The 23,195-nt window shown below is 38.0% G+C and overlaps 1 protein-coding gene across 2 annotated transcripts in view; it reads left to right on the top strand.

Moving 5' to 3' along the window:
• Positions 1-2,138: 2,138 nt before the first annotated feature.
• Positions 2,139-23,195, top strand: part of ENOX2 (ecto-NOX disulfide-thiol exchanger 2) — a gene marked incomplete at both ends in the record, with an annotated part of 204,751 nt that continues 183,694 nt past the window's right edge. Inside the window, one exon of one of the 2 annotated variants that reach the window (XM_080719277.1) lies at positions 2,139-2,277. Coding sequence is in view for 1 of the 2 variants with exons in the window: in XM_080719275.1 (XP_080575401.1) it covers positions 2,230-2,277 (48 nt within the window). The remainder of the gene's footprint in view (positions 2,278-23,195) is intronic. The other variant, XM_080719275.1, reaches the window with a different exon arrangement.

Consider the following 23,195-nt stretch of genomic DNA (forward strand, 5'->3'; position numbering starts at 1 on the left):
AGGCAAACAATACAATTTAGAGATAGGTAAAAGACTAACATAAATAATGAATCTCCACAGACAACCAGTCTTAGTTGTCTGTTGGATGGAAACTCTTGTTTCTCTGGTTCTGGTGTGTGTTACCTATTTCTTCTTTGTAGTTAATCTCTTTGAGTATTTTCTCTAGCGCTGGTTTTGAAGACATAAATTCCTTCAGTTTCTGTTTGTCATGGAAGCTTCTTATTTCTCCATCTAATTTGATAGAAAGTTTTGCTGGGTAGGAAATTTTTGGCTGGAAGTTGTTTTCTTTCAGAGTTTGGACTATGTTACTCCAAGCCCTTCTGGCTCTCATGACTTGGTTTGGGAAGTCTGGAGTGATTCTAATTGGCTTGCCTCTGAATGTCACTTGGCCCTTTGCTTTTGTTGCCTTTAAGATTCTCTGCTTGGCTTCCACATTGGTCATTTTGACAATTATGTGGCGTGGGGATCCTCTTCTCCAATCCTGTCTAAAGGGAGTTCTGTAAGTTTCCTGGACCTGTGTATCAACCTCTTGCTCTATGTTTGGAAAATTTTCTGCTATTACTTCCTTGAAGAGATTGTTGATCCCTTTGGTTTCACTTTCTTTTCCCTCCTCTATTCCAATTATTCTTAGGTTAGCTCTCTTAAAATGGGCCCATATTTCTTCAATATCAGATTCCTGCTGTCGGATATTTTTTTCTAGATTAGAAACTATGTGTTCATTTTTGGAATGATCATCTTCTAAGAGTGAGATTCTGTTCTCCATGTGTTCTAATCGGTTGTTTGTGCTTTGAATTGAGGCCTTTACTTTATTAATTGCATCCTTTATCTCTTTTTGGCTCTCTCTGATTTCTTTTCGAAGCACCTCTATTATTTCTACAGTTATTTTCCTGATTTAATCTTCTAGAAATCTCTGATTTTCTGTTTTATTGAGTTCTGATGTTGTGGGGTTGTGGGCATTCATTGCTCCAGTGTTATTCCGCTTTCCCATGATTTTGGAAGTTTGTGCCTTCTCTGGGTTCTTCCCTTGGGTCACTATGACTTCACTTAAGGTGTTCTGGATCTCGAGTCTGTAGTATCTCAGACCCCACTACTCCTTTACTGAGTTGTATCACAGAGTCTCCCACCCAGGGTGTCGATAGAGGCTGCCTTAAACTATGGGGAGTGCCAGGTTGGGCTTCTCCTATGGTGTGATATCTCTGCCACCACCACTCCCCCACTGGGTCAAGTCCTAGGGAGTACAGTACTGGGATTTCTCCTCTTTGGCCCGCAATTTGACTCACTGTTCTTGAGTTCGCAGATGTAGCTGTACTGTACTCAGTGAATTCGCTGCTACTGCCGCCGTTGGCAATATGGTGCCGCTACTACGTCCTCGGCCGTGAGGCTGGCATATTTCTTCTTGGTTTTGAGTTCCACTCTGAGTCCCTGCAGCGTGTGCTGAGCTCAGCCACTGGGAGCTTTAGATTTTTACCTGCGGCAAGAAATCCCGCCTGGCTGTTCCGCAGCGGCTCACCTCGGCTTGCTCTAGCTGTCCGGTGAAGTCACCGCTGCTGCAGGCAGTATGGCGCTGCTGCCGCGGCCTTGGGCATGAGGCCGGTGTATCTCCTCTGTGTCTCTGAGCTCTGTTCTCAGTCTACTTTCTCTCTGGAGCCTGGTGATTTTTTTGTTTCTCTGGTGATGGTGTTTTCTGGCTATGAAAGGCTCTGATTTTGTGGTAATGGAGATTAGTTGTTAACGGGGCTCTTAAGCCCCGCTTTTCTTGGTGGCCATCTTCCCGGAAGTCCTTTTACCCGTTTTTTTAATTGGTGCATTATAGTCATACATTTTCATGGGGTACAAGATGGTATTTTTTAAGGGAGGATGTAGAAAACAATCCTTAGTTTGTAGTCAAAATTCTTGAGTTCTCACAGAAAGAGGGAAAAAAGTGACAGAGGTGCTGTCTTATATTTTAATGATATACTTGTCAACAAGTCCTATACAAATTACAGAGGAAAACTGTCTTTAAAATAATTCACTTGTTAATCCTAGGGTCTTAAGACTTTAAAAATTTTCCCATTAGTGGGTCCTATAATAAAATCTGTAGATGATCCCAATTCTTAATGTAGTCTGGCCTTTGGCTTTCTTTTTCTCGTTTAGGATTGAACCAGCTGCCTTTTGACCCTGCCAAAAACAACAAGCCCCTGCAATTCGGTAGTGCCTGTGGCCCTCTGGTTACAGAAGGCCTCATTGAGAATGGAGGGGAATCAAGCAAGAAAAGAAAGAGAACAAATGCTCCTTCAGGTAAGCTAGGTAATAGTGCACTGTCTTAAGTCAGGGCTATAGAATCAACATTTTCCCAGAGACTAGAAGGTGATGGATACTGTGCTAGGTCTTATAGGACACATAGAAATGAGAAAGAGCCCCCTGCACTCATAATGAGATTGAATAAGGGGAAAGCATATACATGAATAGGTCTAATAATAAGATACAATATCATCAGTGCTATGGTAAATGCATTTATAAGGGGGGGGGAATCTATGAGAGCAGGAATGAGTAAAATTTTATCCAGATTTAAGAATTGTGGAATGATTCATGGAAAAAGTAAAATTTTAGCTGATCCTTGAAAAACTGGTAATTTTGAGACAAGAGGAGATGAATAAAGAACACTATTTAAAGAGAAGGAATTGAATGAGTGACATTTTTCTTTGCATGTATATACGGCAGTCTCCTCTCATTTTACTTCTAACACAGGTAACTGTGTATATTTTTATATTCCCACTTCCTCTATGTTCCCCCAATACATAGCAAACCCACATGTTTTTACGCACTTATCATTCTCTTAGAATGGCTGGCAAACAGGTTTTCTTAAATCTTCTATAATGGTCAAATGCATTTTTAACCTCCCCTGCTGTACTTCATGATTTCTTGTGTTCCTTGGCCTATTCTCATCTTAAATTTCTCCAAAGGGGATGAGAAAACATTAAGGGAATCATATATTAAGTGGTCATTTGATATTTTAAAATTCTTTCTTTTTGTTGCTTGCTTATCCAATTGGAAAGAAATTCCCTTATATACAGAGAATGATCTGAGATTTGAGGATGGACCTAATAGATGTATTTATAGTGTTTTGTTTTTAACTATTGCCTTTGCTTTCAGCTTGGAAAATGGAGCCTATTTATAAGCATATCACCACATCTGTCTCTTAAATATATTTCTGCATATAAATCAATATACTTATTAAATGAGTTTGAAAAAAATAAAAATGTAGCAAAACATTAGCTGTATAGAGCCTTCAAAGAGCTGTATTTTCTGGAGCATGGAAAGACATGATGCATAGCCAAGGTACTGGCCTGAGTCCTAACTTTCACTCTATGCATTTGTGTCCTGGAGTCAATTGGTTAACCTCACTGAGTTTCACTTTCTTCAACTGTAAAGTGAAGTGATAATAAAGCCTACCTCATAGGACTGTTAGGAGAACTGGTTGAAATCATCTAGGCAAAGTGCTTAACATGGTTTGTGCACACAGTAACCACTTAGTAAATGTTGCTGTTACTTTGTTATCAACATTATTATATGATAATAATATGAATTTCATCTTTTGTGTGGTGGTGTGTACTGGGGATTGAACCCAGGGCTATTCTATGTCCAGACTGTGTCCCCAGCCCCATTTACTTTTATTTTGAAAGAGGGTCAGACTAACTTGCAAAGGTTCTTCCTAAGTTGCTGGTGCTGGCCTTAAATTTGCAATACTCCTGTCTCAACCTTCCAAGTACTGGGCTTACATGCATGAGCCACTAGCTGTACTTATTTTTAAAGCATCAACGAAAATTATATTTGTATGTTAACCATTATGAGTATAAATGTGTGTGTATGTGTAAACTTATCTGCATTTTTTTGTGTGTATAGTACTGTCGATTGAGCCCAAGGGCCTTCTACCTCTGAGATAAACCCCTAGTCCTTTTCTATATTTACTTATTTATCTGTTTATTTGTTTATTTTATGGTACTGGAGATGGAAATCAGTGACATTGTACCTCTGAGCTACACCTACTTTTATTTTGAAAGAGGGATTCACTGAGTTGCAAATGGCCTTACTAAGTAGCTGTGGCTGTCCATGAACCATGATCACGCCTGTCTCTGCCTCCCAAATTCTGGGATTACAATTGTACACCACCATACCTGGCTTTCTATTTTTATTTTGAAACAGGGTTTCACTAAATTTCTGAAGCTGGCCTTGAACCTGTGATCCTCTTGCCTTAGCCTCTCAACTTCTGGTACTACATGTGTGTGTCACTGTGCCCAGCTTATCTACATATTCAACATAATCTAAACTTTGCTTGATTATTTAAGGGAATAATTTAGTCTTTAGTTATTATACTTTAATGTAATACTCTATTACATTTTTTCAGGGGTTCCTAAGGAATATATAAATCTTTTACTTCTACACTAATTTGTCCTAGACTGGTGGTTTGTAGTTATTACAGGTACATTTTATACAAGTCCTTCTGCTTTCCTGCAGTCTGCAGTCACTTCTTATTCTTATCAATATTTTGTTATCAATATTATTATATGATAATATTATGAACTTCATCTTTTGTTTGGTGGTGGATACTGCGGGTTGAACACAGGACCATTCTATGTCCAAGCTATGTCCCTAGCTCTATTTAAAAAAACCCTCCTCTCAGTTTTTTTTGTTTTGTTTTGTTTTGTTTTTTAGGTGGTACTGGGGTTCCTGGAAACCCTTCTACCTTCAGGTTACACTCCCAGACCTATTTTTATACTTTTTTTTATTTTGGAAACAGGGTCTCTTAAGCCAGCACGGCTCGCTTCGAACCTGCGCGATCCTCCTGTCTCCGCCTCTCAAGTGTGGGGATTACAAGCATGCACCATCACACCCGACTTCAAGGTTTTTTTTTTTTTTTTTTTTTACATACAACTCTTTCCTCTTTATATTTTGTTATAAATTTAAAAAACAAAACAAAAACTATACCTAGCTTTAAGTAAGAGCAAATTCAGTTGTCAGTGGGACCTGCCATGGATAAGATGCATAGAGTTCAACACATCAACTTTAAAACATCTATTTTGGCTGTTCCAATGCATTTTGGTCACTTATTAGTGTGTTCACTCTGTCCATATATGATATACAAGTTTTAGCTAACTTGTGATGGTGAAGAGAGGGGTATACATTAATTTGGATTATGAACTAACTTTAAAGAATCGCTATTTTATTTTAATGAGCATGTTCAATAAGAGTAAAGATAATTGTTGCAGATATAGAATTTGAACAGTAAATTATGCTAATCTATAATTAGCAGTACCAGTTTGCATTCAAATAGCGAATATGCTAAAGTTCTTTAAAAAGAGTATATTCTTTAAAATAGATGAAATAAGACCCTAGAAGGCTAAATTAATTCCCTTGAGATCTCATTCACACTACTTGCTTAGTGGACCTTTTCTTTGTAAAAAGTACAAAGGTAACTCCAGCCTGGGTTACATTACCACAAATTCCAAATTAGTGTAGTCCGAAATAATAAAGTTTTACTATACAGGGAGTATCTCCTGTAGTTGTTCAGCTGGCGACCTTGTGGTAATATAAATGGGAACATTGCTTTGTAGTGCATTTTTTCCTCTGCAATGCAAGACAAATGGGAGAAGCAAGATGCTTTGTGAGTGGGAATTTCCCTCTTCCTTTATCACCTTTGTCTACATCATGAAAAAGAAGAAAGCTAGTGTTAGAAGTTTTTATAGGAATTGCATTTTATTTCAGTCTTAGCTAAGACACATGTCTTGCCATTATATCACTTGGTCCTCTTACCCCATTGAGCCAAAGCTGTCTCTCTCCTCTCCTTTACTGCAAGTGAAGTGAAATTGAAAATGAACTGCAACTCTAACACATTCATCTGTCCTGACTTTCCCATTCTTCCTTTTTCCCTTTTTCTTTCTTTTTTTTTTTGTGGTACTGGGGGTAAAACCCAGGGGCCTTCTACCTCCGGGCTATACTCCCAGACCTCTTTTATATTTTTTATTTAGAAACAGGGTCTCTTAAGCCAGCTGAGGCTGGCTTTGAACCTGCTTGATCCTCCTGTCTCAGCCTCCCAAGCACGGGGATCACAAGCGTGCGCCACCATGCCCGGCCTTTTCCCCCTTTTCTATAACTTCCTTTGTCATCCTTCCTTTTTCTCTTTTCTACAACTCCTTCTCCACTTTTGTACTCTAGCTGATTTCTTAAAGGTAACCAAGGACCTCTTCTATAGTTTGAATATGGTTTGAATATGCTCCCATAAAAATTCATGTTCTGAGAATTTGGTCCCAGTATGGCTGTGCTGAGTTGAAGTAACCCTAAAGAGCTGAGGCCTAGAGTCAAGTAATTAAATTATGGGAGCTCCACCCTCATGAATGAACTAATGCTGATCTCTCTAAGTAGACTGGCTTTTAGAGGAATTAATTAGTTCCCATGAGAGAAGGTTGTTGTAAAAGATCCAGTTCTCTTGCTTTCTTGCTTGTATACATGCCTTTGTGCATGTGGTTGTTTTACTTTCCACTTCTCTGCTATGTTGTGATGCAGTAAGATGGAGGTGCCATGCTGTTTAAATTTTGCAGACATAAGAATCATGAACTCAGTATGTATCTTTTCTTTATAAAATAGTCTCTAGTGTTTTGTTTTTGTAACACAAAATGAGCTAACAGTCTCCACATTGTCAAAGTCATTGTCCTTGTGATAGTTCTCAACCACTTGATCTCTTTTTTATCTGATACCACTAAAATCCCCCTTCCTTGAATTCTCTATTCATATCTTCCTTGGCAATATGCTACACAGGTTCTTCTTCCTTTTCTGTCTCCTTCAAGCATTTCCTCTTCTCTTTTTCTCCCTCCACTTCGAGTGTACTATTATTCATATTTATAGATAAAATAAAGGTTAAATAAACCTATCTAAGGTGTATCCTCTAGTGAGTGATTTAGACAGGGTTCTAACTCCAAAGCCTATTTCTTTTTTATGTGCTTTGATTGGTGCATTTTAGTTTCACATCATAATTTAAATCATGTTCACAATGATATACATGCTCACTCATTATTTCTAACTACAGTGATATAGTTAACAGTCTGTTGATGCTATGTCTAGACCTATTACTATAGTAGATATTAAGCATCATTGACAGTCCAGGGAAATCTACATCTGTGTCAAAGTAAATAAGTTAGAATAAGATGAGCAGAATTTGGATTTGCTAATATCTAGGGACCACTTTAAATTCTGAGGTGCCGTTGTTAATTTCTTTCATCGTTTTTTTGTGCTATACTCCAAAACAACTCTTCTATTTCAACCAAGCTGATCAGCTACCTTTCTCCAAAGGCACAGTGCTCACCCACCTGGGTACCTTTTACATGCCATTCTTTCCTTGCTTTCACTCACCCATCAAAATCTTGTCCAGCTGACAGTGCTTAATACCAATTCTAGCCTTCTGGGTCACCCTAGTTAGAGATTTAACTGGATAGGTATTTGAAGAGGTCCTTCAGAAGGCAGAAGGACCTCAAATTAGCCCTGGTAGGTTCTTGACTTAAAACACAGAAAGGATTTTCAGGATGCATCAAAGAGGTACAAATATATTAAGAAAGCAAGATTTATCCACACAGTTGAGCAAGATACACACTTAAAAGGAGAGAAACTGTGGGTACTGGAGAGTGAGAGTGATTCACTTTTGGGGTCATGAGCTTTTCTTTTTTATTTTTTATTGATGCATTGTAGGCATACATTTTAATGAAGTTCAAGATGGTAGAAGCATACATGCACATATCACTCATTTAGAGTTTTACTTTTTATTTTTTTATTTTTTTTTACAGTACTGTGGATGGAACCCAGGGGCATTCTAACTCTGAGCAACACCCCTAGTCCTATTTTTTAGTCTTTGTATTTTTTGAAACAGGGTCTCACTAAGTTGCGAAGGGCCTCACTAAGTAGCCGAGGCTGAGGCTATCCCAAACCGTGATCCTCTAATCTGTTTCCCAAATGCTGGGATTAAAAGCATGTGCCACCATGTTCAGCAGTTCTTTTCTTTTTAAAGGAAACTTTGTAAATAGTATACATGTGACATATGTGAGGTGACGCCAGCTTGGTGCGCTCATTTCTCTTAATCACGGAATGCAGGATGTGTCGCGGCTGTCTTGTCCTTTCAGGCTCCTGATTCATATACATATACATATGCACACATTGGTAATTGAAACCAGGTGTGTTCTACCTCTGAGCTATACCACTAGACCATTTAGAATTTTTGGTATGAGCCGGGCGTGGTGGCGCACTCTTGTAATCTCTGCGCTTGGGAGGCGGAGACAGGAGGATCGGGCAGGTTTGAAGACAGCCCTGCTGATTTAAGAGACCCTGTTTCTAAATAAAAATATAAAATAGGTCTGGGAGTGTAGCCCGGGGGTAGAAGAGTTTCCAGGAACCCCAGTACCACCAAAAAGGAAAATAATTTTTGGTATGAAACAGGGTCTAAGTCTTAAAGGGCTCAATAAATTGCTGAGGCTGGTCACGGACCTGTGGTCTTTCTCAGATTCCCAAATACTGGCATGCACCACCATACCTGGCTTCATATGTCTTTTAAGAAAAATACAGTATCTTTTATACAATATATGCTCAAAAATATTTGTCAATTGATTATGCATTTAATTGAAGAGTTTTCCTTTACCCTTATATTCTCTTTTATTTTCTTCTCACTCCCAAGATAGAGCTTTATATCAAATGGGGTACTTGGTATATGATGTTGATAAACTGATAGCCTTGGTATATGATATTGATAAACTGATATCCTTCACTTGTCTCTACTTGTCAAACTCAGACATTTGTAAGATTATACTCTTAGAGTAGCCACAAAGCAAATCTCTAATGGAATCTTTGTCTCATTATTGGATGAAATTTTATAAGTGCCCAAGAGTAACTGATATGTAAAGTTGGGTCTTCTGCCTTAAGTGTCTCTGGAGATCAGTAATTGAGTAGGTATAACTACCATATCTGACCATAACTGATTCTTTAAGAATCTTGATGGTTTGTATCTTTATTTTTGGATGAGCTCAGAATTTTTCAAAGTGGGATTGTTCTCAAACTTTAATTTTTACCCATGAAAATATATCTTTGATAATGACTCAGCTAAACAGATTGCCTTAGATGGCAGTGAATTTACTTATTCACACAGCACTCTATGGCAAAAGACTAAGTTATGTTAAATTCATGTAAAAATCATAATTCCAGTTTCCTTTACCGAAGATCTCACTGCCTTTTGGTTTGAAAGCCACCTAGATTTGCAGAAGCAGAAATACAAATAACTAAAGTAGAATAATCCATGAGTCAAAAAGGTCTACTGGATGGTGACTAAAATTGAATGTGTTCTTTTAAGCAACATTTTAGTATTCAAAGAAAGCATAAGCTCCCTGGAGAAATGGGTAACTAACTAGTAATAATTATGATACCCAAGTAAATATCCAGATGTGGATATAGTTGAATATATATTATCTTGTCTCTATAGGTCTGTGTTGAAAGATGTTTACACTTTGAATACCTGATGCCCAATACCAAGCAGTATTGCCAAAATTCATGTGAATAATGAATAACTCAGTATGACACGAAAGATCGTCAACCATTTTTTATTTGCAAGAATTATTGAATCCTAGGAGTTCAAGATTTCCAGGAAGACTGTTTGACACAATAATAATTTGTATTGGTAATATTTTCCTACTCATTGTGCTTTATAGATCCACTATGGTTATTAGAAGACCAAAGTGGAATAGCATTACTAGTAATGTTATGACAAAGACCTCTAGATTAGGAGCTAATTCTCAATTATAGGACTCCTAAACTCAGTTCTCAAAATTTTCTTTATAATTTTTGGAAGGCACAAGACTTAAAAATATAAAGACAGTGAACAATTCCAGTAATGCCAACTCTAGATTAATAAGAGGAAGTAAGCCCACAAAAGAGCAAGAGGTTTGGTCAAACAAATGGAAGAACTATGTTGGGATGGGTTTTCAGAGAAATTGTTGAAGTGTACTTGGTAAAGCTTGGGAGTTATTTTGTTTTCTTATCTAGAGAAGGACAATGAACCAGGAAACTTTTCTATGACAGTTACAGCCCTTTGATTTACTTCAGAATCAACAGGGCTGAGACTTTTATTTCATATGTACTTTGAGGTCCACAAATGAAAGCATTGATTGTTTTTAAAGAGAGAAAATGCCACTATTTTATATCATGGTGTGTGTTATTTCTAGCATGTCAGCTGAATTATTATGTTGCCAAAGGCAAGAAGAGCCTATTGTTCCTTCAGATAGAATTTTGATAAGAAAAAAACTAGACTAATAGCCTTACTCAGTTTCTTTAGTCCTCTGGACATTTTTATCTGATTACAGTTTGAAGAAATAAAATCATTATCTTGATAACCAGAGGACCAAAATAGTAAGCAAGCTTCTTTCTTTCCCAGGTCTGATACAAACTCCATGTGAAATTTTTCATATTCAAGGAATGTTCTATTGGGGAGAGGTGATAAAGGGTGGTACTAATGAGGCAGAATAGGAAAATTAAATGCACCTTACTTAAATTACCTCAATCACTGTGTTAGCTTTGAAATAATGTTGTGACTTCATTGTGTTGTAGTCTTTAGGAGTTCCTCTCATAGGAGACATGAAGTGTAAAGTCAGCCTCGTATATGGGTAACACAGAGGCTAGTGGTAGATATTATAGTATTTTAAAGTTGAACACAAGAGCCCGGCGTGGTGGCGCATGCTTGTAATCCCCGCGCTTGGGAGGCTGAGATAGGAGGATCATACAGGTTCAAAGCCAGCCTCAGCTACTTAGTGAGGCTCTCAGCAATTTAGTGAGACCCTGTTTCTAAATAAAATATAAAAAAAGGTCTGGGAATATAGCCCGGAGGTAGAAAGCCTCTGGGTCCCACCCCCAGTACCACACCCAAAAAAAAAAAAAACCACAATTTTGTCTAACTCAAATTTTACAATTAAAGAAACTGAGACCCAAAGAAGCAACTTGTCTAAAATCATATAATTAATTCACAACAGAAAACTAGTTATTACCATACCTATATCATTTCAAATTAGCTAGGGCTATCGCAAGCAATTGATTCACTTTTTACTGGAGAAAGTTTATCTGTAACTTACAAGTGTCAGCTTCCTTCGTGTTAGTGACATTACATGACCTCTATCAAGCTAACTAAAGTATAAGAGGCCCTCACATCTATTAAGGCTGCTATACAGGGGAGGGTCCTTTTGATCCTAGATAGGAAAGGAGTTTGAGATTGGAAAACCCTACAAGGGAATTGTTTCTATATAGCCAAACTCAGGCAGTTCAGGTAATCACAGAAAAAAACTGGTTATATATCAGGGCACATTTTGTTCCACCCATCCTAACCCAACCATGAGTTCACTCCATCCAAATAGGAAAAATGTATACTTATGTTTTGCCTGGATTTGAACTTTCATGTGTAATTTTCTCTGGAGGATCTGTTTCAGTTTCTTGAAAGTTGGACAGTCTTATCTGGAGAACAGTTACTTTTGGGATAGTAAAACTTGATTTCAGTTTAAGAGAATACTTAAATTTTGAGAGGATGTTTTTCTCTATGTTAGCTTAGTAAAGTTAAGACAATTAAATTTTGTCCTCAGGTCCTGAAAGGGCCTCCTTGGCCTTGATATGAAAAAGTATATTCAGACATGTAGTGAAATGTATATTAAAGACTGGTTTTAGTATTGTGTTCGCCACTTATTATTCTTTTCACCTTGGGAAAATCACAGAAGCCATTTCTAAGCTTCAATTTCCACATTCAATTAATAGGGAAAGTATTTTGTGTGTGTGGTACTGGGGATTAAACCCAGGGGCATTCTACCTCTTAGCTATACCCCCAGCCAATTTTAGTCTTTTTTTTTTGGTGGTACTGGGGTTCCTGGAAACCCTTCTACCTCTAGATTACACTCCCAGACCTATTTTTTATATTTTTATTTGGAAACAAACTCTCTTAAGCCAGTGAGGCTGGCTTCAAACCTGCGTGGTCCTCCTGTCTCCGCCTCCCAAGCGCAGGGATTACAAGTATGCACCACCACACTCGGCTTCTTTTTGTATTTTGAAACAGGGTCTCACAAATTTCAGAGGGTCTCACTAAGTAGCTGAGGCTGGCTTTGAACCTGCAATCCTTCTATCTCAGCCTCCCTAGTACTGGGATTACAAGTCTGCACCACCAAGCATTTTGAAAACTGCAACATGCAACTTTTACAGTTAAATGCTACTGCTTGGTAGGACTTGGGAGCCTGAAATAACCATATTGCTTTTCTCCTTCCACATATGAATCAAACCGAGAAAAAAACACAGAAAACTTTGAGGAAAAAAAATATGGTATTAGCCTTATTATTTGTAAAAAGTATGGAGGAATATAGTTTGTTTCTAAGTCATAATGAGGCTTATAACCATTTTCACCTCTAATCAATACCTTGATAGGCATCTGTAGGGAAGAGTGCATCTATAGAGTAGACCACTCACCCTGTCAGTGTCATTGAGAATGATAACCTGTGTCACACTTCAGTGGAAACTAGAAATGAACATCAAAGTTGGTGTCATGGCATATACCTGTAACCCCAGAAATTGGGAGGCCAAGACAGGAAGATCTCAGGTCAGAAACTAGCCTTGGAACTTAGCAAGACTCTGTTTCAAAAAATAGAAAAGTAAAAATGGCTGAAAGCAAGCCGGGCGTGGTGGCGCACGCTTATAATCCCAGCATTCGGGAGGCTGAGACCTGGAGGATCACGGTTCGTGGACAGCCTCAGCTACTTAGTGAGGCCCTCTACAACTCAGTGAGACTTGGTTTCAAAATAAAGAATAAAAAATAGGGCAGGGGTTGTAGCTCGGAGGTTGAATCCCCCTGGGTTCCATCCCCAGACACGCAAAAAAAAAAAAAAAAAAAAAAAAAATGGCTGAAAGCATTACTCAGTGGTAGAATGCCTCTGGGTTAAATCCCCAATAGCACACACACACACACAAAAAAGAAATGAAGAGCAACATGGGCCTGCAGGCATGCCTCTAAAAGACTGTATCTGTGCTCTATGTTCTGCACACTATATAAGAAAAAGAATTATCACAGCTATAGGGCTTTTGGACTTGAGAGCAAAAGTACATAGGCTAGGGCGTGGATGAGCACTTATTTTTTATTTTAATCTTACCATTCAGATAAGTCAGTATGAGCAGACAAGTCATTGCTGTGTACTGTTTTTCAGATGCTTATTTAAATATAATTTCATGCAATATAGTGGTTCTGCTTGCAAGCCATTTTCTAATCGGGTCTTTTTTATTCCTGTGCATAATTACCATGGTGTAGTATGAACACCCTGAGCAACATTGACTAATGCATCCTAAATTATATCAGCAGGATAATCACAAGATTTCAGCTTCTCTGTTTTGTGCCAGGTCTTTGTAAAGCAGCTTTTACCCCATTAGATATGTGTACTGAGGACTAAAGGTCTTCCAAACTGGGGCTTACTACCAATTAAGACTGTTGACTCTTCCTGTGGGTTGACACTCTCTGTTACATACCCCATAGTGAGAGAGATGCATTTTATTTTTTATCTTCCTGTCAAACAGCCAGTCAGTTAATTGGATAGCTTTGTGTTGCAGCTGAGACTGCTCAGAAGTGTTTTCTTCCATGATTTGAGTAGTGATAATTAAGAAATTTCATTCTGTAGGTCTCTAGCTGATGAAGTTCGGTATGGTTTAGGACTTGACATACCAGTAGGTGAAGGTCTGCTTACCATAACTCTGTAAATTGGGTCCTATTAGTATAGCTGGCATTCTGTTTCCTCAGGTTGTACATCCTCAGATTCAACCAACTGTGGATCACAAACATTGGGAAAAATATATTTGTAGTGAACATGGATAGCGCTTTTCTTGTTGTTGTTACATATGTGATGCACCAAAACTATTTACATAGTAATTGCATTTAATTAGGTATTACAAATAATCTAGAAATGATTTAAAAGTATATGGCATGGTAAGGTTTGGTGGCACACATCTGTAATTTCAGTACTTGAGAGGCTGAGACAGGAAGATTGCAGTTCCAGAGCAGCCTCAACAACTTAATAAAGCCCTATGCAACTTAGCTAGACCCTGTTTCAAAATAAAAAAAAACCCTAAAATATAGCTTGGGTTATATATCAGAGGTAGAATTCCCCTGGGTTCAACCCTTAGTACCAAAAAGAAAAAAAAAAGTATACAGTAGGATATGCATATATTATATTTACACAGCATACTACACCATGTTATAAAAGGATCTGTAGCATCCTCAGATTTAGGTATCCATGTAGTTCCTGGAACTAACTCTCTCTGCAGACTCAAAAGGAGGATAATATGGTCATTTTATACGAAAGGAAATGTAGAGTCACATGCTCTTTAAACTTAGACAAACAAAAGCTCTTCAAACCCGGATTTTAAAATGAGAAGTCCTGTGCACTGCTTTTTAAGGTTTCTTTTTATTTATATTTTATACATGTTTTATTTTTATGTGGATCATATTGAAAGTGGCATACATTCAGAGTGTGTTTGGTTCCTCTCTCATCACCCACTTTCCTTTCTCCCCTCCCAACAATGAGTGTCTAGGTTAACAATACTACATTCATATTTTTACACATATTCAAATGTAGCTCCTCCATTAATCAACCTCAGCCTTCTTCGTTTCCTACCCTTCCATTTCAGCTTTGCTGAGGTCTCCCCTCTATTATCTGGAGTCCCTCTGGTATTCCAAATAGTCCCTAGTTTGGGCATATTAGAGAAAACTTATGGACCTTCTCTTTTGTGCTTGGCTGATCTCACTTAAAATAATTTTCTCCGTGTCTTTCCATCTTCTTATGAATGTCATGATTTTGTTCTTCTTTATTTTTTTTATTTTTTATTTTTGGTGGTATTGGGGTTCCTGGAAGCCCTTCTACCTCCGGGCTACACTCCCAGACCTATTTTATATTTTTTATTTGGAAACAGGGTCTCAAGCCAGCGCAGCTGGCTTCGAACCTGCACAATCCTCCTGTCTCCGCCTCCCAAGCACGGGGATTATTGGCGTGCGCCACCAAGCCCGGCCTGTTCTTCTTTATAGCTGAGTAGAATTCCATTGTGTGTATTTCCCATAATTTTGCAATCCATTCATCTGTTGATGGATATCTAGGTTGGTTCCATATTTTGGCTATTACTTATTGTGCTCCTAAAAACATGGCTATGCATATGTTACTGTAGTTCTCTGGTTTCAGTCCCTTTGGAAAGATACCCAGGAGTGGTAGAGCCAGATCATATGGTGGATCCATTACCAATTTTCTAAGGCATCACCACACTGATCTTCCTAGCGACTGAACTAGATTGCAATCCCAGCAATAATGTAAAAGAGCTTCTCTTTCCCCAAATCCTCACCAGCATTTGTTGTTATTTGATTTCTTTATCCTTGCCACTCTGATTGGGGTTAAATGGAATCTCATCATAGTTTTGATTTGCATTTCCCTGGTGGCTAATGATGTTGACCATCGTTTCATGTATCTATTGCCAATTTGTATCTCTTCTTTTGTGAAGTGTCTATTGAATTCAGTTGCCCAATTCATGATTGGGTTATTTGTTTTGCTAGTGTAGAGTCTTTTGACCTCTTCGTATATTCTGGATATTAGCCGTCTATCAGAGTGGTGGCTGGTAAAGACCTTCTTCCATTTTGTAGGCTTTCTCTTTAGGTTCTTGATGGTTTTCTTTGATGAGAAGAAACTTTTTAGTTTGATGCCATCCCACTTGTTAATTCTTGCTTTAATTTCCTGCGATTTGGAGGTCTTGTGGAGGAAGTTACTGCCTGTGCCTATATGTTGTAGTATTGAGCCTGTGCCCTCCTCTAATAACTTCACGGTCTCTGGTCTAATTTCTAAGTCTTTGATTCATCTCAAGTTGATTCCTGTGCATGGTAAGAGGTAAGGATTTAGTTACATCTTTCTACAAATGGATAGCCAATTCTCCCAATAGCATTTGTTGAAAAGGCTGTCTTTTCTCCAGTGTATGAATTTGGTCCCTTTGTCAAAGATTAATTGACTATAGGTGTGTGCGCTTGTTTCTGTATCTTCTATTCTGTTCCACAGTTCAGTATGCCTGTTGTGCCAATACCATGCTGTTTTTAGTACTATTGCTCTATAGTATAATTTGAAGTCAAGGATTGTGATGCCTCCTCCATGGTTCTTATTGCTGAGGATTGCGGGAATCGTGATTTTACTTGTTGTGTTATTGGGAGCCACTCTGGATCTCTGGAGGGTGAGGTCATCTTAGCTGCCACTACTCCTTCACTGGGTTGAACCACAAAATCTCAGACCAAGGGAGTTTATCATGGCTGCACGAGTCCCTGGGGGTGCAGCACTGGTAGTTTTCCCACCTGAAGGGCGACTTCATTTATGGTGTTATTGTGGTAATCTCAGCTGCCACTACTCCTTTACTGTGTTGTACTGCAAAAATCTTAGACCAAAGGGTGGCTGCACAAGTCCCTGAGGGTTCTGGGCTGGAAGTTTTCCCATGGGAACTGTGATTTTACTTAAGGTGTTATTGAGTGCTGCTACGGATTTTTGGAGGGTGTGGTAATCTCAGCCACCACTACTCCTTCACTGGGTTGAACTGCAAAATCTCAGACCCAGGGAGTTTATTGCAGCTGCAGGAGTCTCTGGGGGTGCAGTGTTAGGAGTTCTCTTGTGGGGAATGCAGTTTCACTTATGATTTTGGTGCGTGCTGGCCTGGATCTTTGGTGGTTGTGGTAAGCTTGGCTGTTACAAACAAGCCAAGGCACCCTCTGCTGTGAGGGGTGCAGGTTTCTTTTCTGGTGTTGAGCTCCACTCTGGATCCCTGGAGGATGTGGTGAACTCAGCTGCTGGATGTTGTAGCTAGTATTTGCATAGGAAGAACTGATGGGGTACAACCTGTTGATCTGCAGCTGCTCTCTTCAGGTCCTTATTTTACTTTTCTTCTCTGGAATCCAGAGCTGTGAGGCAAGATGGCACTGCTGCAGCACCCACCACCACAGGCAGGTAGGTTCCTTTTCTGCTCTGTGGTCAGTCTTTTAATCTTATTCTCTGTCCCTTGTATTTATCATTTTTATTGCTCTACTGATGGTATTTTCTGGCTTTGTAGAATGTTGTTTTTGAGGCAATGGAGATCGGGTGTCAGCAGAACTCATAGTGCAGCTTCTCTCCATCGCCATCTTCCCAGAACCCACTTTTTAAGGTTTCTGAGAAAGGCAGTGATATAAGCTGAACTTTCAGAGGCTATTCTAAATGAAGTATTTTTATTAGGGGTAAAACTAAAATCAGAGACTTAAAACTCTTAAAATGGCCTGGGCAAATAGGGTTAGATGGAATCTCATTTTAGTTTCTATTTGCATTTTCCTGATTGATGTTGATATTAAATATTTTCCCATATATTTGTTGGCTATCTGTATTTCTTCTTTTGAAATGTTTCTATTAAGTTTTATGTTTAGGTCTATTGGTGTTTTGGATTTCTTATATATTCTAGATATTAGCTATATATCAGAGGAGGAACTAGCAAAGATTTTCTCCAACTCTATAGGTTTGCTCTTCAGGCTCTTAATGATTTCCTTTGCTGTGCAAAAGCTTTTTAATTTGATGTCATTCAACTTATGGATTTTCAGTTTTAGCCTTAGGGGCCTTATTAAGGAAGTTAGAATGATATTCATCCATAATATAAACAATAGTAAATGTTGGCAAGAATATGAGGAAAAAGCAATGATTATACACTTTGGTGGGATTGTAAATTAATACAACCATTATATAAATCAGAGTGGAGGTTTCTTACAAGACTAGGATTGAAACCACCATATGACCCAGCTATACCCCCATATGACCCTGCTATACCACTGGTTAGTATCCATCCAAAGAATTGAAGTTAGAGTACTATAGCTATGTTTGCATACCCATGTTTATAGCAGCACAATTTACAATAGCCAAGTTATGGAACCATCAAGAGATGAATGGATAAAGAGATATGTAGACATAGTGGAGTTTTACTCAGCCATAAAGAAGAATAAAATCATGTCATTTGCAGGAAAATGGATGAAACTAGACAATATTAAAGTAAATGAGATCAGTCAGCTCTGAAACATAAAGGATCATATATTTTCACTCATAGGTTGAAGCCAAATAGAAAATAGAGAAAATGTACAAATCAGATACATACACAAATGAGCATTCATGACAGCACATTCAGTTAACTAACACCTGAAACAAGATACAGAAAATATTCTAAGATTCCACGAAGTAAAGATTGCATGATAGAAGGAATAAGTACATTTTGATGTTACCAAGTTATAAAAGTGATGTACACACTAACTTACACAAAGGCTTCATCAAGTCACACTCCCACCCTGGTATTTGAGAGGGTCATTCCTTGTCTTCCTGCCAGGAGACAGTGTTATCAGTCCTATGAATTTTCCCTAATTTTCTATTTTTAAATTTTTTATTGATGCACTGTAGTCACACATCTTAATGGGGTACAAGATGGTAGCAGCATATATGCACACATCACTCTTTTAGGTATCCCCCAGTTTCCACCTCATTCTCTCCTCGTCCTTCTAGTCAGTCACAAAAGTAAGAAATTGAATGCTTTCTCTAATATGCGGAAGCTAGGGAGAAAATGGGTCATAGGAGGAACTCTATACAAAAAAAGAGAAACTATAGATGAGTAAATAAGGTAACCTAACTGAGGGAGATGAGAGAGAGGCAGAGGGAATTTTTCTCAATTTAACAGGTCAGAAATGACAGCTTCTTAATGCTTGAATTTACATGTATCTCTGCTGCATAGTGACTTTAAGCATATTTTTCAAATGTTTACTGGTCTTCTGTGTTTCTTTTATCATTCATTTGTGACTTCCTTTGCTCATTTTCTATTTTTTTTGTGGTAAAACTGGGGATGGAACCCCCAGAGGCTTTCTACCTCTGGGCTATACTCCCAGACCTATCTATATATTTTATTTGGAAGCAGGGTCTTGCTAAGTTGCTAAGAGCCTCACTAAGTAGCTGAGGCTGGCTTCAAACTTGTGCAATCCTCCTGTCTCAGCCTCCCAAGTGCAGGGATTACAAGTGTGCGCCACCACGTCCGGCTATTCGGTTTTTTAAATTACATACTTATGAGTTCTTTTTATGTCATGGAAATTAATGATTTTTCTATTAAATGTGTTTCTAATGATTTCTCATATTTTATCATTGTTTATATTGTATCCTTTCACATTAGATATGTTTTACAAAGTTATATCAGGTCATGGATTCCCTTTAGTAGATTGAGAAAATGCAGTTGTCCCAAATGTAGTGGTTGGCAGTGAAGTTCTCAATCTGTTAATGAGACAGATTTCAAATGCTATTTTGAGAGAAAAAACAGGGTAGCAGGACACACCTGTCATATAGCTGTGGAACTTGATATATACTAAAGGGAATGTGAGCTTCCTGTAAAACTATGATCATTCTAATACCATGGCCCTGACTGTTTTCTGCTATGATGTTCGGGCAGCTTAGGCACTTTGAAATTCTTGGTTGCCACTTGAAGTATTAAGTTACACAGGATCAAGTTTACAAACATTCTGCCTGATGTTTATAAAATGAACTGGAAGTTCTTCTTTTAGCATATGGAAAATCTCTTAAATTCATGTCTTTATTCTTTAGTATCAAAAAATACATACAAGTAATACATATTAGTAAAAAATTAAGTCATGTTTAAGAAATAAAAAGTTTGCTAATCAAAATTTTAAAGCCCGGAGATGGGCTCAGTGGCACAAACTTGTAATCCTAGTACTCGGGGGACTGAGATAAGAAGATCACAGGTTCAAAGCCAGTCTCACCAACCTTGTGAGGCCCTTTATAACGTAGTGAGACTCTGTATCAAAATAAAATATAAAAATAGGGCCAGGGTACAGCTCAGAGGTAGAATGCCCCTGAGTTCAATCCTCAGTACCACACACACACACACACACACACACACACATCCGGAAAGGATATTATTCAGCTTTATTATGTAACCAGTTTGGAAGCATTCTCAGCCATTGACAATTGCAAACAAATAATATGGTAATATTTTTTTTGTTGTTTTTTTGTTTTTGTTTTTGTTTTTGTTTTTGTTTTTGTTTTGGTAGCCCTTCTACCTCCGGGCTACGCTCCCAGACCTTTTTTATACTTTTCTTAATTAGGAAACAGAGTCTCTTAAGCCAGCATGGCTAGCTTCAAACCTGCAGGATCCTCCTGTCTCTGCCTCTGAAGCGCGGGGATTACAAAGGTGTGCCACCACGCCCAGCAAGTAATATGTTTATTTGACCAACGTTTATTTTGTACCTACTCTATCAGGTAATTTAGAATGGATGTGTGTAGATACCTAACTCCAGTATACAAGGTTCTTACAGCTAGTAAATAGGAAATAAGCTTTTCTCTTGATGAAAAACACTTCCCTGGAAATTCTAAAGTTACAATATTTGTTAGTCTTAAATTAGAATTAATGAGTTTACATGAGAGTAATAAAACTGTATTAGCCTTCATATAATCATTACCAAGGCCTGTTTTCTATATTTTTCCCCAGGAGCCCCATTGTTACACTGTTTTCAGGAAAAACGGATATGAGCACTCAAGGAAACAAAGAAAGAATGCCTTGTTCTTTTCCAAAATTTTCTTTGTCCAAGTGTTAGTGACACCTTTAGGATATGAAAGTGAAAATGATCTTGGTTTAGACTTATGGATATTTAGATAGTAAAAATAAGAGAAAACTGTGATATGTGAGCTTAAGCCTCCCTAAGCCCAAAGTGTCATAGAGAATGACATATTTTTTACTGAGAAATGTTCCAGGGTGATAATTGGCTTCCTGTTATAGACTGAATATGACTTAAGAAGAAAATACTTACCCTAGATTATGAAACAGGCAATGTTGGTAGTATATTTCTAAAATTAATTCAGTATACATTTGCTCCTATAATTAGACTCCATAGAGTTTTATGCTGAGTGCAATTTAAAACTTTCTTAAGAGTAGGTCAGATTAAATTACTGTGATTATTGGAATAATTGTCTTCTTCCTCTCTCTACTCTCCCACCCCCATCCTAGCTATATTTGGGGTTTGGACCCAGTGGGAAAGTCTTGAAAGTTCAGACATTCAAGAATAGGTCTATAATTTAGTAGTCCAGTTCTCTGTACCCTCTCTCCCCACAACACATATACTATATCTTACAAATGTTCTTTAAAAGGATCACAGTGCCTTGGTTTCCCAGTAAGCTCTGGAGTTATTTTTGCAAGTTAGCAGCAGCCCAGTAATTCTACCCCTTCCATCTAGAGCAGGTGCTCAAGTCTTTCAGATTTCATTGGACATTCAAGGTTAGCTTTCTTCCAGTACAAGATTTTGTAGCCCTGAGCACCTCCAGAAGACTCAAACAATCCCAGAGATGCCCACTGTTTGACCAAAAACTTGGTTGGGAATAAAAAAAGAATTCAAACATGCAATAAAGTGCTGGAATTGGGGAGAGGCAGTGGGGCAGAGGGGGCACTTAGAGGTCATTGAGTCCAGTGATTGTTAACCAACATATATAAGAAATGTTCACATTTGAATCTATTTTGTGCTGCAATAGTGATCCCTGTGAGGGTGTATTGGTGGCTGGAAGCAGGTACTTCTATCTGAGAAGCTTAAAAATATTTCCAATAAAATATGGGTATAGCTTTAGAAAACTGCCACCTCCAGATTTAATTGAACAAAGTTTTCAAATATCATGCAAACAGTACAGTGAAAGAACTATGGCTTGATCCCACATTTGCAAAAAAATTTTATTGGTACATTGTAGTCATATATCTTAAAGGGTGACAAGATGGTAAAAGCATACATGCACACATCACTCATCCAGCCCTTCCCCAATTCTCAACTCATTCTTTCCCCCTTTCCTCATTCTAATGTTTGGCTTAGTGAATGACTTTGATATATTTGTGAATGTACAACATCACAATGTACAACATCATGTACTTGAGGAAATTTTCCTCTTTCCCTTTTTATCCCTCAGTTAGCTTGTCTTATTTGCTCATCTATAGTTTTTCCTTCTTCATCTAGAGTTCCTCCTATGACTAATTTTTCCCTAGCTTACACATAGTAGGGAGAGCATCCAATTTCTTATTTTTGTGACTGACTAATCTTACTTAGCATAATGTTCTCCAGTTCCATCCATTTCCCTGTATATAATGCAATTGTGCTTTTCTGTATGGCTGAGTAGAATCCCATTGTGTATATATCCCATAGTTTTGTAATCTAATTATCTGTTGATGGACATCTTGGCTGGTTCCATAGTTTGGCAATTATGAATTGTTCAGCTATGAACATAGATACACATGCATTAGTTTGGTAGTTTAGTTTCCATTCTTTTGAGTAGATACCCAGAAGTAGTATTGCTGGATCATATGGTAGATGCATTCCCATTCTTCTTAGGATCCTATATTACTGTTTTCCAAAGTGGTTGCTGTAATTTGCAATCCCACCCCAAAGGCACAAGAAACTAAAAGGTTGATCCCACATTATGCTCTGGCATGAGAAAAGGGAATAGTGAAGGAAGACAGCAGGTGAGGGATAAGTGGAAGAAACATAACTGCCTGTGATGACATGCCTACCTCCACTCTCCCATAGTCCCCTGAAAATTCCAAATATCCTGAAACTTTGTTTTCATGTCCCAAGCAACATTATCTCCAATCACACATCTTCCCTTGAACCCTTTTAAAACAACACTGGACACCTTGCCAGAAAATGCTCTGTGCTTTCAATCCATTCCCTCTACATGAAATATCATTCTTCTCTTAACTAGGAAAAATCCAGTTTGCTCCTTCAGATGAAATTATTTTTACAGTGCTGGGTACTTTTTAACAAGATGTCATTAAATAGTGATTTTGGATAGATGAATATACATTGCAATTCCACAATTCTTATTTGAAAGAAAACATTGCCAAAGACCATCCCATACATGGTCACCTCCACTCTTAAGCCTACCCAAATCTTTGAGTCTGAATTAAATTTTCCTATGTTGAGATGTTAAGTTTTTCTTCTCATAACACTTACTAGTTATGTCCTCTTTTACAAAATTGTATATATACATATAGCTTGTAAGTTCATGACAGGAATGATCATGTTTTTTACATTTTTTTATCTCCCACAGCATACATCACAGTGCTGCATG

The sequence above is a fragment of the Muscardinus avellanarius genome (genome assembly GCF_963383645.1).
Source record: "Muscardinus avellanarius genome assembly, chromosome: X".
Taxonomy (NCBI): domain Eukaryota; kingdom Metazoa; phylum Chordata; class Mammalia; order Rodentia; family Gliridae; genus Muscardinus; species Muscardinus avellanarius.